The sequence below is a fragment of the Desmodus rotundus genome, chromosome 2, assembly GCF_022682495.2.
Source record: "Desmodus rotundus isolate HL8 chromosome 2, HLdesRot8A.1, whole genome shotgun sequence".
Taxonomy (NCBI): Eukaryota; Metazoa; Chordata; class Mammalia; order Chiroptera; family Phyllostomidae; genus Desmodus; species Desmodus rotundus.
Window position 1 is genome coordinate 187,287,921 of NC_071388.1, and position 14,614 is coordinate 187,302,534.

General features: G+C 37.0%; 1 protein-coding gene across 3 annotated transcripts in view; it reads left to right on the plus strand.

The window, feature by feature from the left end:
* PTH2R (parathyroid hormone 2 receptor) overlaps positions 1-14,614 on the plus strand; it is a 62,218-nt gene that overhangs the window by 21,077 nt on the left and 26,527 nt on the right. For 2 of the 3 annotated variants that reach the window (XR_006655969.3, XM_024564265.3), the window contains exons 3-7: positions 693-803; positions 919-1,040; positions 6,312-6,409; positions 9,966-10,155; positions 11,977-12,130. Coding sequence is in view for 2 of the 3 variants with exons in the window: in XM_024564265.3 (XP_024420033.1) it covers positions 693-803; positions 919-1,040; positions 6,312-6,409; positions 9,966-10,155; positions 11,977-12,130 (675 nt within the window). In the remaining variant the exon portion in view is untranslated. The remainder of the gene's footprint in view (positions 1-692; positions 804-918; positions 1,041-6,311; positions 6,410-9,965; positions 10,156-11,976; positions 12,131-14,614) is intronic. The other variant, XM_071220697.1, reaches the window with a different exon arrangement.

The following is a 14,614-nucleotide window of genomic DNA, read 5'->3' on the forward strand; positions in this document are numbered from 1 at the left end:
ATACCTGAAGCTAATACAGTATTGAATGTCAACTGTAATTAAAAGAAAAAAAAAGGAGTAAAAGGAGAGCAAGCACTGAGTCAGGAAGACCATGTTGCAGATGAGGGGTGTGGACCACGCTGGCTGGCGGCAGTGGAGGTTGTGTGGAGCCAGCGGGTCCTGGATGCATCTTCAGGAGAGGAGAGCTTATGAGAATTTTTCGTGAAATGAGTGATAGACTCAAAGAAATTACTGAGATTATTGGTAAAAGGCAAACCCAAATCTTAGAGCTTACCTGTGAAACTCAATCTGTTTCATAAGTCGTATTTTTTAACAGCAATTTAAAAATAAAATCTAGGGTACAAAATGTAGCTACAGCTATAATAGTTGGAAGAATTTTACTGCAGAAGTTGTTCACAGTGAATTCTAATGTTTCTTATGTATTAATTGCTATAACTCATTCATGTTGGAATCACTAAAATATTTTTAATTTATGCAAATCAAGTGTTCCTATCAATGGTCTTTTAATGGGGCTAAGTGGATAAATTTTGGGACATTTATATCCTATCTACCTCATTCTAGTTTCCAAAACTACCAATTTGTTTCACATTTTGCTACAGGCATTGGCTTGAAGTTCTGTATTTTGAATGAATTTACTCTCTGATCTTAACTGTGTTTTTGTTTATTTGCTTTTAAATTTCTTTTTTCATCAGATGGAAACTGTTTTCCAGAATGGGATGGGCTCATTTGTTGGCCCAGAGGAAAAGTGGGAAAAATATCGGCTGTCCCATGTCCTTCTTATATTTATGACTTCAATCATAAAGGTATTGGATTTTTCTGAAATGGTTAATTTGTAATGGAAATTTACTTTTTTTTTTTTTTGGTAATGGACTCTAAGGGACCTGAGCAATCTCACTGTCTTTCTTCCTGTCTTCACAGGCGTTGCTTTCCGACACTGTAACCCCAACGGAACATGGGATTTTATGCATAGTTTAAATAAAACCTGGGCTAATTATTCAGACTGCCTTCGCTTTCTTCAGCCAGATATCAGCATAGGAAAGGTAGTGGTAATTTTGTATTTGTAGACCCCTAAGGGAAAGCAAAATAATATTTATGCAATTTTAGATTGTCAACCATTATATGTAAAATCCCATTTATTCTATGACACAAAGATTATAAAAGATAAAAACAAGATTGGGATCTTCAGATCCTAGTTAAGGAAAGGTCCAAGACCTGAAACATTCTGGTATTTTCTTTAGATTAGAGTTACCTGGCTAAGATATATATATATATGTTTATATATATGTGTCTCTGTGTACATTGTTGCATTACATTATGTTTACATTAGATTGTATTATGTATAAAGATTTAAATAAGTAATCAGCATCATGATCCCTGATTTCTTTTGATTACCTGTAAATGGCCGCTTCTCATCTCATTCTACGTTCTAGGAAAAGCTTTGTATTTTAGAGATGTATTTTCCATCTAAGATTTGCCAGTAGTTGATTTCATCAGTATGTGACAAATTAGAGTTGTAGGATTGAAGAGGAGCAAGGGGTGTCCTACAGGTCTTCCAGCATGGTACCTTAATCTTACACACGCGAGTCAGCTTGGAAGCAGAGGTTAAGTGTTGACCAAAGGCACGCACTCACTGACGGCAGGGTCTAAAGCGGAGCTCTGATTTACAAATTCCTCATGAGTGCTATTTCTTGGGCAGTAATGATGTGTAAACTTTGCAAACTTCTCAATAGTTACTTTTAAGTTATACGTGGTGCTTTACAGTCATGCTGAAACTCCTATCACTCAGACCACAGGAGTAAAATGCGTGATGACATGCATCGGGCGCTAGGGGTGAACATGATGGAGTGGTGCATAAATTATTGTTATGAGGACCCTGAGAGCAGCCATTGCACATAAACTCTCCCAACAGTAGGTATTTTTCTTTATGCTTCATGATTTTTTTAGGGGGTGAGGGAGAGGGTGAGAAGTGGTGAGTTGAAGATTTCTTTGATTTTTCATTAATAGTCAGAACTTTGACTTTTTCTTTTCTAACATAAGGCATTACCACCTAAATGAGCTATTTAGTAAGCTGTTAGAAGACCTTGAGTTTGTATTTCACTGTTGACAAACTTCTTAGATGAAATTAGTTAATGTGAGATTGCTATATACTCTGCAGTTGAACCAAAGCCAGCGATGACAGTATAAAATGCTTCAAAATTATTTCAATTCCGTTGACACAAATAACATTCATAATATTTAGTGTACTCTGTGATGAATTTATTTGTGTATTTAATATGAAAAATGCAAGTCTTGCACAGGTTTTAAATTTAAATCATGGTTTTATTTACACTGAACTCTAATTTTATGACCATTTTTTGTGATTATGATGTATTTAGATAGCTAAGAATCAAGATAGCTAAGGATGGTAATATACCCAAGATATATACTATTTTATATAAAAATGATTTAAAAGTTAACTGAAAAATTTGAAGAATTTCGTTAGCATAAATAATTTTATCTCAATTAAAAATATGAAGTTTCTATTGTTTACAATCCTTAAGCAATAATTTGAGAAGACGAGAAAAGTACATATCCTCTAATAAGGAAACTGGATATTTCCTGACATTTTTGGTACTTTAGGGAAAAAATGATGTTACTTATTTATGAGATATTAATGATTAATTGTTATAAAGAAAAATTTTGTTTAAGAAGCACAAAATAAAAAGAGCATGCATTTAGAATAAATGTAGCATCTTTGCAGGGGAAATAAGACTAAGATATTTAAAATATCCATTATTTCATTCTTTAAATAATTTCCATTTCTTTGACTTGACAAAATGAGATAATTACTTTTAATAAAAAGAAGGAAAAAACCTTTTGTGATAGGTCACAAGGTTATTAAATTCTTTAGCGTATGATATCTAAAACACTAGCTTACTGTATAAATTACTGTATAATATATCTCTTGTCTAAAGGCTATGTGTATTTCTGGAAAGCTATTTAGCAATATATATTTAAAAACTTCAAAGGGTTATATCCTTTGAACTTATAATCCTCTTTCTAAGATTCAAGCATAATAAGGATTTGGAGTTGGGGGGAGCTAAATGGATTTATTGAACCATTAAGAAAAATGTATCTCTCAAATCAGCTGTGACTTCCTCAGGATTCATAATTATTGTGGATATTGTAAAGAATTGAAATTTCCAACGATGAACTAGTTAAATAAACTCAATTTTTTCGCTAAGGATTTTTGGCCTTGGGAAATTCTTTTCTTATACATCTAATTGAAAAAAAACCATAGTAAATGTGTATAAATTGGGGATGAAGATGCTCAGCACAATAGGCAATGCTGCAGAGAAGCAGAATGAAAAGAGATACGTGAAATAAATAACTGTTTCTTTTTGGTTGGTGAGAATTTGGGAGGGTTTTTTTTTCTATTTTGTATTTTATACCTTATCCAAATATTTTATATAAGAAGTTTTAATGTTTTATTAACAAAGTACTGTGTAGTAAATGTTAAATAAGGAACAGAAAGCAAAGTCTTCCGCTTCCAGTCAGGAAGTTGTGACAGTAAGTGGAGTAAGATGCCGAATCAATAGTCTGTAAAAAACATCAGTGAGCGAAGGGCACCAAAAATGAAAATGAGCCAAATTCCAGAGGGGCAAGCCCTTTCTAGGAGAGAAGAGACCCGTGGATGCATTTGTTTTGGGTCTGCAGCAGAAGAGGAGCAACCGATCCATGGAAAGGGATAAAAAGAATAGAACCAGACTTTCCAACCGACTTCTAACAGACAAGGGTTGGCCTAAGGGCTTAGGATTCTAAGGGCTGAGTCCACTCACAGTGTGTTATCACCCACCAGCCAATTGTTTCCCATGGGGCCTCCCCTGAGTGTGCCTGGAGGCCGTACGCCAAAGGCCAGGACAGCGCAGGTGGGCTGAGAGAACTTCCCCAAGATGTGCATGGGGCCCTCACCGAGGGAAAGGCAGCAGCTAGCCAAAGGCACGGGGCCGAGCACAGGAGCTGGGAGACATGTTTTGAGGCGCCTGGAGCCCTCACTGAGTGCATGGCTGGTGCAGCCCACAGGCCGGGGAAGGGCAGGAAATCCCCAAGGTGCACGGATCTCAGTGCGTGAAAGGCAGCAGCCTAAGGAGAGCTGAGAAAGATTGTTCCCAGACACAGAGGCCTTCATTTAGCAGGGCTGTTCAACATTTTGGCGTCTCTGTGCCACTCTGGAATAAGAATTGTTTTGGGCCACACACTAAATAGACAAACACTAATGAAAACTGATGAGCAAAACGAAGGTTTTATGTAAATTTGCGATTTTGTGTTGGGCTGCATGTGGGCCGCGGGTTGGGCACCCCTGAAAGCAAGGCGGTGGCTCGCTGAGGACTGGGGGAGGTGTCAGGGTGGAGTGAGATCTCCTGAGATGCGGAAAGCACAGGGAAGAGCTGGAGAGACAAGTGAAACCCCCAGCAACTTAAAAAGCAGCTGGATGGTTCAAACAGCAGAAAGAGTTCTCCTGGGGCTTGGAGATGTGTTGCTTGGACTAAAGCCCATGTCATGGTCATCAGAGGCTGCGGGTGCTCAGATCATGGGGTCTGCTGAAGGGGATGTCTTGCTGTCGCTCTCAAAGCCTAAAACCAGGGTAAAGGAATCATAAGAAAGAAAGCAAAACAAAAACTACAACAAAGCCCAACTCCAGTTTAAGAACGGAGTAATTCAGCCACCCCATCAAGAAGCCTAATAAAAGGAGAGGAGTATGAACACCCAAATATAATAACTTCTCCAATTAGAGCCTCAGAAGTTAGAAAATACTTTCAGCCTACATAAAATGGTACATTTAAAATTAGCTTAATCTGTCATCTCTTCTGATTTGAGCTGATAAATATTCTGAATAAAAAAATCTAATATTCTGGGGGGGAAGAAAAAAGGAGAGGTCTGTCCTTTTCAGGCCGCTAATATTGTGTCCTTGGTCCCTGCTTTTCTTTGATCTGGATGCCTGGAATATCATAAAAAATTACAAGGCAGGGATCCAAAATCTAGAGTAAAAATAACAGCAGAAAGAAACAGATGACCCAGATGTTCAGATTTACAGATGACTCCTTAATAATAACTATTATAAATATGTTAGATTATTTAGTGCAAAAGGTGCATAAAACTGGTGGGAAAATTGGCAATAGGAAAAGCACAAACTTGAAGACACGTGCAACAACTTAAATGGGTTTCGAGGTCAGTACTCTGAGTGCACAAAGCCATTCTCAAAAGGTCACTTACTGTATGCACGACTCCACTTACAGAACACTTATGAAATGACAGAATTATAGAGATGGAGGACAGACGAATGGTGGCCAGCTGTTAGGGACAGAGGGGAGGAGGGGCAAAGGGACAGCCCAGGGAGGTCTTCGTGGTGACGGGATAGCTCTCTGTCTCAATTGCAGTGATGGGGGTAAAAATTTACATGTGCATTAAAATGACAGAACTATAAACACACAAATCGCACCGATGTCAAATTCCTGATTTTGATATTTTAGTATAGCTATGTTTTATGTAACCACTGGAGGATGCTGGGTGAAGGGTACATGGGACGTTTCTTACTATTTTTCCACTTCTTGTGACTTTATTATTTTCAAATTAAAAAACTAAAAAGGAATGAATTTGATTCATGCATTATCACTGAGTTTCAAAACAGTATGTTGACAAAAAGAGCATATATTATATAGTTCTAGGAACGCCAGGAACAGTCAAGGAGTCAATGAAACACATGAACAAATAGAGCTAATTTGTGGTGACAGAAATAGGAACAGGAGTTCACTGCGGGTGGATGGTGGGTGGTTTTTTGACTTGCAAGGGGCACAACGAACTTGGTTTGTCAAAACCTATCGAACACATTTAAAATTAGTACATTTTAGTTTATGTAAATTAGAGCTCAATAAAAAAGTTAAGGGACGCTAGAAATAATATCCCCAAACTGGCATATTTTTTTTACCAGTTTCCTCTTAAAATAGTCCTGTAACGTGTGTTTTGTTTACTCCACATACTGTAATGTGATGTTTCATTCCAATTGGTTAAAATAAACAATGCAAAAATATATTAAATAACATTGCAACATTTAATTTCACTTCTTTTAAGTAATAAGAAATGCCAAACATCATTATTACATCTTTAAGCATGACTTGAATTTAGGAGATAAAAGGAAGACCTAGTCTATAGCATTATATGAATGCGATAACACATCGCCTCCCTCTAAACTGGCAAAAGCATGATTTTTAAGTTTATTTACATCGACTGATTTGTTCAAACCTGCTTTTCTAATTAAATCTCTTTGCCTGCAGCAAGAATTCTTTGAGCGCCTCTACGTCATGTACACTATTGGATATTCCATTTCCTTCGGTTCACTGGCTGTGGCTATTCTCATCATTGGTTACTTCAGGTGCGAGAGTCCCGTTCACATTTTTATTTGCAGGAGACACAGAGGTCTCACGATTTGTGTTCCCGAATATTTTTCCCAACTCAAGTTTTGAATTCAGCTTAATGTTATTGTATTACTTGACTTTGACAATTTATTGTTTTCATGAGGAGGGTTTTGTTTGTTTAAAATCTTAAAGTATCGAAGCACTATGACACCCTTAAGCCAACAAAGCCGCATTGCAGTGTATTTATTTGCAAAGTGGTGCAGAATAGAATTGAATGAGTCACATACATTTTCATTCATGATGTAGAGATGTGTGTCACTTTTCCCAAATGACTTTGGTGACACTGGACAGACATTCATTTTAAATCTCCCAAAGTATTTGATGTCATCTATCAAGAAATAGTATTTATTACATTTTCTGTGGCTTATTCTTTATCTACTTATTTGTCCAAGTTAATTAATCTTACTCTTCATCAACACAGACTTTTGATTACCACTAGGAGATGAAACAGTAGACAACACGTATAGGCTGTATATGCTCCTGATGCTTGCAGGTGGCTTGTGACTCAAAGGGCTGAGGAAACCATTAGTGCACAGCTCGAGAAGGGCAGTGGCCAGTTGGTGTACAGTAATTAGGGAGAGCAGAGGAAGGTGATGAAAGAAGACCTTCCAAATGAAGGGAAATCTCAAAAATACATGAGTACAAGTAAGATTGAACCAAAAGAGGAAACTGGGGGAGAGAGTTCCAAACCTAAGTTTAGATTTAAAAAAAAGTGTAGAATATTTGCAATCGGAATTGTGATGGAGGTGAGCAATGGGCATTGAGAGAGAGGAAAGCTGAGTCGAGAAGGTATTGAGAACTGTAGGTTATAAGGAACTGAACGTAACCCTCAGAGCCAGAAAGAGCCATTGAAGGATTTCAAGCAGAGGAGTGAGAGGAAAGGGCACTTGCATTGTGAGGTGGAGTGTGAGCTGGGGGGAAGCGAGACAGGAAGCCCATTCGGAAGAGGCTGTAGAATCACCCAGGACAAAGATGGGGGCCTGGTCTGGGGCAGTGGCACTGGGGACTGGATAGAAATGGAAGATTTTGAGATATATTAATTGTGATAGCACACGTTGAAGAATTTAGTGCTAAATCATGTGTGGGAAGAGGAGTGAGGACATATTTTAAAAAACTAAAATAGAGCATTTAGAAGCTAACAGAAACTGTAACTAGAAAGAAGTTTTGTATATTATTTCCTATCACATTATAATCATCTCTTGAAACATCTCATACCTATTTTCTGCTTTGTTTATTTCCTTTGATTTATTACTATCTACTGTACTACCTGATTTACTTTTTTGTCTTTTTATTTTTTGTCTCTTCCTCTGGAATGTGAAGCAACATGTCTAAGCATTTATTTATTTTGTTCTGTTTGCTCATTGCTGCATTTTCAGTACTTAAATATTTGCTGAATTAATAAATAAATGACTAGTTCTAATAATTCAAAACCTCTCCTCACACAATTACCTACATCGTAGCGGTACAGTTTCTATTTCCAAAGCTTTTTCTTTATTGATTCACTCGTCCATTTATTCAACAAACATTTTCTCCAGCCTGTGATAGACCCTTTTTGGAATCGAGGGAGGCCAAGTTATGTTGTACACCAGAAAAATAGTATACACACCCTTGGGAGAAACCAGCCCATTGAATAAAATAGTATTAGTACTGTAATTATTAAATACAATATTGTTAGTACTGTAATATCTGTTTCTATTGTATAAAAGGCCTTGGGAACACCAAGGAGGCAGTCCGAAATTGACAAGGTGAGAGAAACTTCCCAGAACAACAGACATGTGAGCTGATTTTGAATGGTGGAAGGAATTCAGCACATCCCAGAGGCTGAGAACGGAATGTGCAGCAGGCAGAGGTGCCAAGGAGCAGAGTACAGTTAGGGAAATAGAAGAGTCCTGCACAAACGGGGCACTCGGTGTGCAGGGAGGAGTGGCCATGTTGGAATGTCCAGGAAGAGACTGAATTTTGTGGCACTAGGTTTTGCAAGCTCCTTGTCAAAGGCTTCAAATTTTGTCTTCTAAAAGTAGGTAACAGGGAGACAATATAGGTTTAAGTAGAAAGGTACCACAATCACACCTGTGAGATTACAAAGGGGTTCCTCAGAATATCTTTATGGAATCAGCTTGGCAGGTCTTGTCCCATTTTAGAGACCAAGAAACAGAAGCTCATTGTCCAAGGTCACAGGGGATAGGTGGTCCAGCTGGGAACAGAACCTTCATTTTCTGACTCCTATCCAGCAGTCATTCCACACACCAGGCTTAGCTGTGCTTATTCAGAATAATACACAAGTATTCATGAGAAATGTAAAATTTCAGGAGCTTACGCGTGACTAATAATTCTTCAATTTACATAACAGTTCATCACAGTATTTAATAGTGGATTTTTAAATAATTACTTTCTATGTAATTGCTATACTATACAGAAAATATCATACAAGAATTTCAGAAACTCTTCTGTTTCACAAAACAAAAATTTCCTTTCTTCGGATAACAAATAGTGTTGAGTCTGAAAAATCTAAGCCTGCTATATACTGGGATGTCACTAATCGCAGTAAATAATTGTCATTACACTTGATAAACTCTCTGGCCAAGTGCTGCTTACCTGTGAGGACACTCCCCATGGAGAGCCAATCTGAGAGGACCAGCTGGGCACAAGGGACATAAATATATGTCCCTAACATATTAGCATGTAATACTTTCAGAATGTCTAAATGTAGCTTCTTTTTATCTGACCTTCCCATTCTGGTTATGAAATAGAGAAAGAGGTTACTGGATTAAAAGTTTTCTTAGCCCCTTACTCTTGGGTACTTTTGGAAGAGAAGTAGTATTAGGAAGCTGTGTTTTCTCACAATCAAGCAATGGCAGAGCTGGGCCTTTTGACCAGATTATACAACCCTTTCCCCAGAGGTTTTCTTTTCTTTTCTTTTTTTTCATCAAAGTTGTAGAAAAACTCTTTTTTGGAGTTAGCCTTCCGTACTGGAAATTAGTGTTATGGTATCTAATAAACTAAGTATGTTACTGACTTCACTTGTGCTTATGATCCTTTTATAGTTTCAAAGCTTTTTATGTTAAAATAAGCTTGTTTATTCTCCATCGGGCCTAGAAAATAAATTGTATAATGCTATAACAATACCTTACTTTTTCTTATAGAGAATGTATTGAAAATGCAAAAGTTAACAGTCTTAGCAATGTTTATCTCTGTTCAAGTGGTTCTCCATTAACCAACATACAGAACAACATAACGCTCTAGTATAATTGACGGTAATATTTAACACTGCAAAATCTGGTTGAACATGGTAGCAGATAAGGACAAATTTGAAGTTAATTCCTGAAAAGTCACATTTCAGTTATTGATCCCAGTTGTTTCCATTGGAAAATGTATGATAATGGGTTTCTGTCTTTGTTCAGGTTTATTATATTTTCCTCTTCTTTGGGGTGAGGGGGTTGGGCTCATTTATATATTTTCTTTGCCCATTTCTATTTTTAGATGAATCTGTAACTGCTTATTCTCTCTCCATAGACGATTGCATTGCACCAGGAACTACATCCACCTGCACTTGTTTGTGTCTTTCATGCTGAGAGCTGCAAGCATCTTTGTCAAGGACAGAGTGGTCCACGCTCACATAGGGGTGAAGGAGCTGCAGTCCTTGATGATGCAGGATGACCTACAGGATTTCATAGATACGCCTCCTATGGGCAAATCCCAATATGTAAGTGTTTTCACCATTTTCTCTCATTACTGACTTGTACAACATTACACATAAGTAAAATTTTACAGGCCACTGAATACGTATTAACTTGTTTTGGCTTATCTTTATCTCTGGACTAACTGAAGTGGATGACTAATTTGTATGCTGATGCTTACTATCTCAATTCTATTCTCAATTCTCATGTTTAATCACTCATTCAAGAATATTCTGGAATGGAAACTGCAAAAAGCACATGATTGGAATGGCATTTGAGGTATGGCCCATAACAGCTGTCACCATTCCAAAACCAGAAGCTTGGAATTTAAAAGCCCATGACATTTAGGTCCTTTATTATAGATGCACAGACTTGTTTCAATATAATATTCTGTGATTCTTGATCCTGCTGTTAAATATCCTGGTGTTATGTACTACATAGAATCACCCACTGTTTCAGTTAGTTAGATCCTTGAAGCAGTATGTTTAGACATTAAGTATAGTAGATTAATTGTCTTGTTGGTAAGAATCAATGCCCTCTCTGCATCTTTGCCCTTTGCAAATTGTGATTCTAGACTGGCTTTGTGACTTGTTTTACACAGCAGAACCAAGTGGAGGTGAAAGTGTGCCATTTGAGGGTAGATCTTTCTGAGGAAGCCTAGCCAGTCAAGATCAGCTGAGCCTGGCCCAGATCAGCACAGTCACCTAGCCAATCATCATTAGATTCATAAGATGTATTTATTGTTTTAAGTCATTGACTTTTGAGGCATAAAAAATACCAGAATAAAATGAATTTATGGTAGAATGATGGATAATATTTTCTTCTTTATACTTTTCTATACTTTCCTCATTTTCTCTAATGATCATGGATACTTTTTATAAACAGGAAGAATTAAGGAAAAGTGATTTTTTAATAATTTCTTAAGAAAAATCTTATTTTAAAAATAGAATCAAACTTATTATCTTAAGAAAGAACATATGGTGGGAGACCCCCCAAAACCTGCAATTATCTTCTGGAGGGTGGGCCCCTCATAGTACAGTCTTTCCCTGCTAGGTGTGTTTTCAGGAGCCCATCTGTATCAGTGTACCAGCTGGTGTTGTTGTGAGAGGCTGCGTTTGGCTTCAGTGAAATTTTTTGAAAACTTTTTCAACACTTTTCATTTCATGATGTGTGATTTACAAGAGCACCTGCCTAGACTGCACTGAATGTTCACCAGTTTTTGACCAAAAACTGCATGACCCCCATACCCCACCCTCCCTATTCACCTGTTCTTGCCCAGAGGAACTTTTTTTTGTTGTTTCCCTGAATGAAAAAAAGTTCTCAAAGGGCAATGTTTTGCTGATGTGGAAGAGGTGAAACAAAAAATGGCAGAAACACTAAAAGGCATCAAAATTGATGAGTTCAAAAACTGTTTTGAGCAGTGGAAAAAACATCTCAATAGATGTATTGCATCAAATGGAGAGTACTTTGAAGGTGACTGAAGTTTAATATGTAAGAATAAATACACAATTTTTTATAAATAAATTCTGTTTTTGGGTCCCCCCTCACATATGCATACATGCATAGCCCATGGATACACACTACAATGTGGTGAAGGCCAGGGTTGGTGGGTGCTGGGTGGAGGGGGGCAAAGAGAGGGAAAATGGGGGACATCTGCAATTGTGTCAACAATGACAAAGCGCTATGTAAAAATAATTTTGTTATAGTTTCTTTCAACAGCCTTGGCCTTGATATGTCAAGATAGATTATGAAAAAGAAAACGAAGAGTCGCTTTTCAGTCGTCTAATGCTGGTATTCAGTAGCATTAGGAGTTCTAATATAATACAACTCTGGTTTATTTGCAACAGATTGGGTGCAAGATGGCGGTTGTGATGTTTATTTACTTCTTGGCTACAAACTACTATTGGATCTTGGTGGAAGGTCTCTACCTGCATAGTCTAATCTTTGTGGCTTTCTTTTCCGACACCAAATACCTGTGGGGCTTCACCCTGATAGGCTGGGGTAAGGAAATTATGTCTCTTTTTCTTTGAAACTACATTATGGATTTTAGGGCTTTCTGTCATGCCCATCATTAACATTCTTTCAGCCATTTTCCTGCAATAATCCCTCCTCATCTCATCTTATCCCTTCCTCTTTTTCCTTCATTGCTCACTGAGGAAAATTATAAGAGCAAGTCTATAACTCTCCCAGTGTCAACAAGCTTTTCATGGTTAGCATATGGCCCGTGCTCTCGGGCCAGATCCTTGAGAGGATTTTCTGGTGGAAATACAAGAGAACACGTTGTTTGCATTACACATTTAGAACTACTCTGTTCATATCTTATGCCAATGTCCTGAGTTGGCAATAATTTCATCCTAAAATTTTCAATTTTTGAATTTCTAAGCTAAAATGGCTCATCGTTGATTTGTGTTTGTAGGTTGTCTAATAAAAATGCCAGAAAAGAATTTATAAGACCATCTTGACTGCATGTCACAATAAAAATCGCAAAATAATTATGTAGATTTACCGTGTCTTTTAGACAGAAACAATTCAAATTCCTTATGGGATAAGTAATGTAAAAAAAAAGATATTCAGCTCACAGTTCGAAAATGCCTTATCAGCACTCAAGGGATTACTGGACTAGGCACGAATGCAACATGATGTGGAGAAAAGGGTGTTTGTTTAATTGGAGAGAAATTGAAACTCATATGTGGTTAATATTAAGAAGTTTCAAGATTAGCAATTGCGTATTGGGATTGCTATTTTAATATTAAATTATGAGGTGCTCAGCATAGCAAAAAATTTAACTAAGTGGCTCCAGATCAAATTTGAAGGGTTTTTTCCCCTCTCCAAAATCAGAATATTTCTTGGCCCATTTTGTCTTCATGTCAAAATTACATATGGATACCTACATGATTACTCGACATTAGTGAAGTGTTAACTCACTAACACGTTTATCAATAAATGTTAAATTACATTATATATTTTTGGATTTCTACAGCACTGGTCACACTTGTAATAAATTCTTTTTTCTCTACTTACTCACTGGTTCGATAGCTAACTTTCCCATGAAATGTTATTTGGGCTGAATCAGTCAGTTCTGCCCCTCCAGTGGTCAGAACTTTGTTTCACTGAAACCCAGGAAACGAGTTTTCAAGTCTTTCTTGGGAAAACAGAATTAAAAAAAAGTCCAGTGAGCTTCTATATAAATATGAGTTTCTTACCTTTTTAAAAACAACTTTGATTAATTTGTTCACAAAAGTATTGTGATAGGAATGATAACTATAATAAAGAGATATGCATCATTCTTTGAAATCATTTTATCAAATGGCTTAAGAACATACAGGAAAGCAAGTAGGAGATACATGCAAGCTCACTATGAGAAAGCATTTATATGCAATATGCTCACTCAACTGACAATAGTCTGAAATCCTAATACCAATCTTTATAGAGTGATGATTCTAGAGTTGGTCTATCTTCTGAGTCCCTCTCTCTTAAACTACACTTTTTTAACAAGTAAATGCTCCAGCTTAGTACATATATAATTAAAAGAGTAGTAATATTCTTTGAAGACTCTCTCTCTGCTACTCAAACACATCTATTTAAGAAAGTAAGTATGTTTGATTAATAGACCATTTTTCCCTCAATACTGAGAGTCTGATCTTAAAACATTTTTATTTCTTACTCATTTTTCCAAATTCCTATGAGAAAAATAATGATCGAAAACATTACAGCTGCTTTGCTAGAATAATTCCTTTCTTTTCTTGCAAGGGTGTGATTTACTGGCTTCACCGGAGACGAGAGCTTGCTGGGGCTCCTTTGTTACTCATTTGGACGCAATCACTGTAACTTTAGCTCTCTTCAGCTGGGTGTGCAGTTACATCATTCACATTGATTTTGCTGATTTTTAACAATCCGTTGGAAGGGAAGGAAATCACAACCTAAAGAGGATCAGATGTCACATCTGACCTTTAGTAAATTGAAGGCAAATATTTAAAATTACCGCTTTTACACATCTTTATTACATCTTTATATCTTAAAATAAGATATACAGAGGAGTGAAGCCAAAAACTGATGATGAGTATGTTTCTTTGCTTTCAACCAGCCCTGTTCTTCATTTTCCTCATCTCTGCCTCAGTTTTCTCATAAATATGGCACTTTATTCTTGTCTCCATTTTGTCCTTTTAACTACACATTAAAAAAATATAGTTAGTTCTATATTTAAAAGGTGTCAGTCTTGTTTCATTAGCTTTATTGAAAGTAATTTACCTCCATTTCAGCAGCCGTTCTTTTTTCCTTAAACTCTTAAAAAAGATTTTATTCACTTATTTTTAGAGAGAGGGGAAGGGAGGGAGAGAGGGATAGAAACATCTATGTGAGAGATAAACATTGATCAGTTGCCTCTTGTACTGGCCTGGACCAGGGACTGAACTCGCAAACCAGACACATGCCTTGGCTGGGGATGGAACAAGCGATCCTTCACTTTGTGGGATAACACCCAACCAG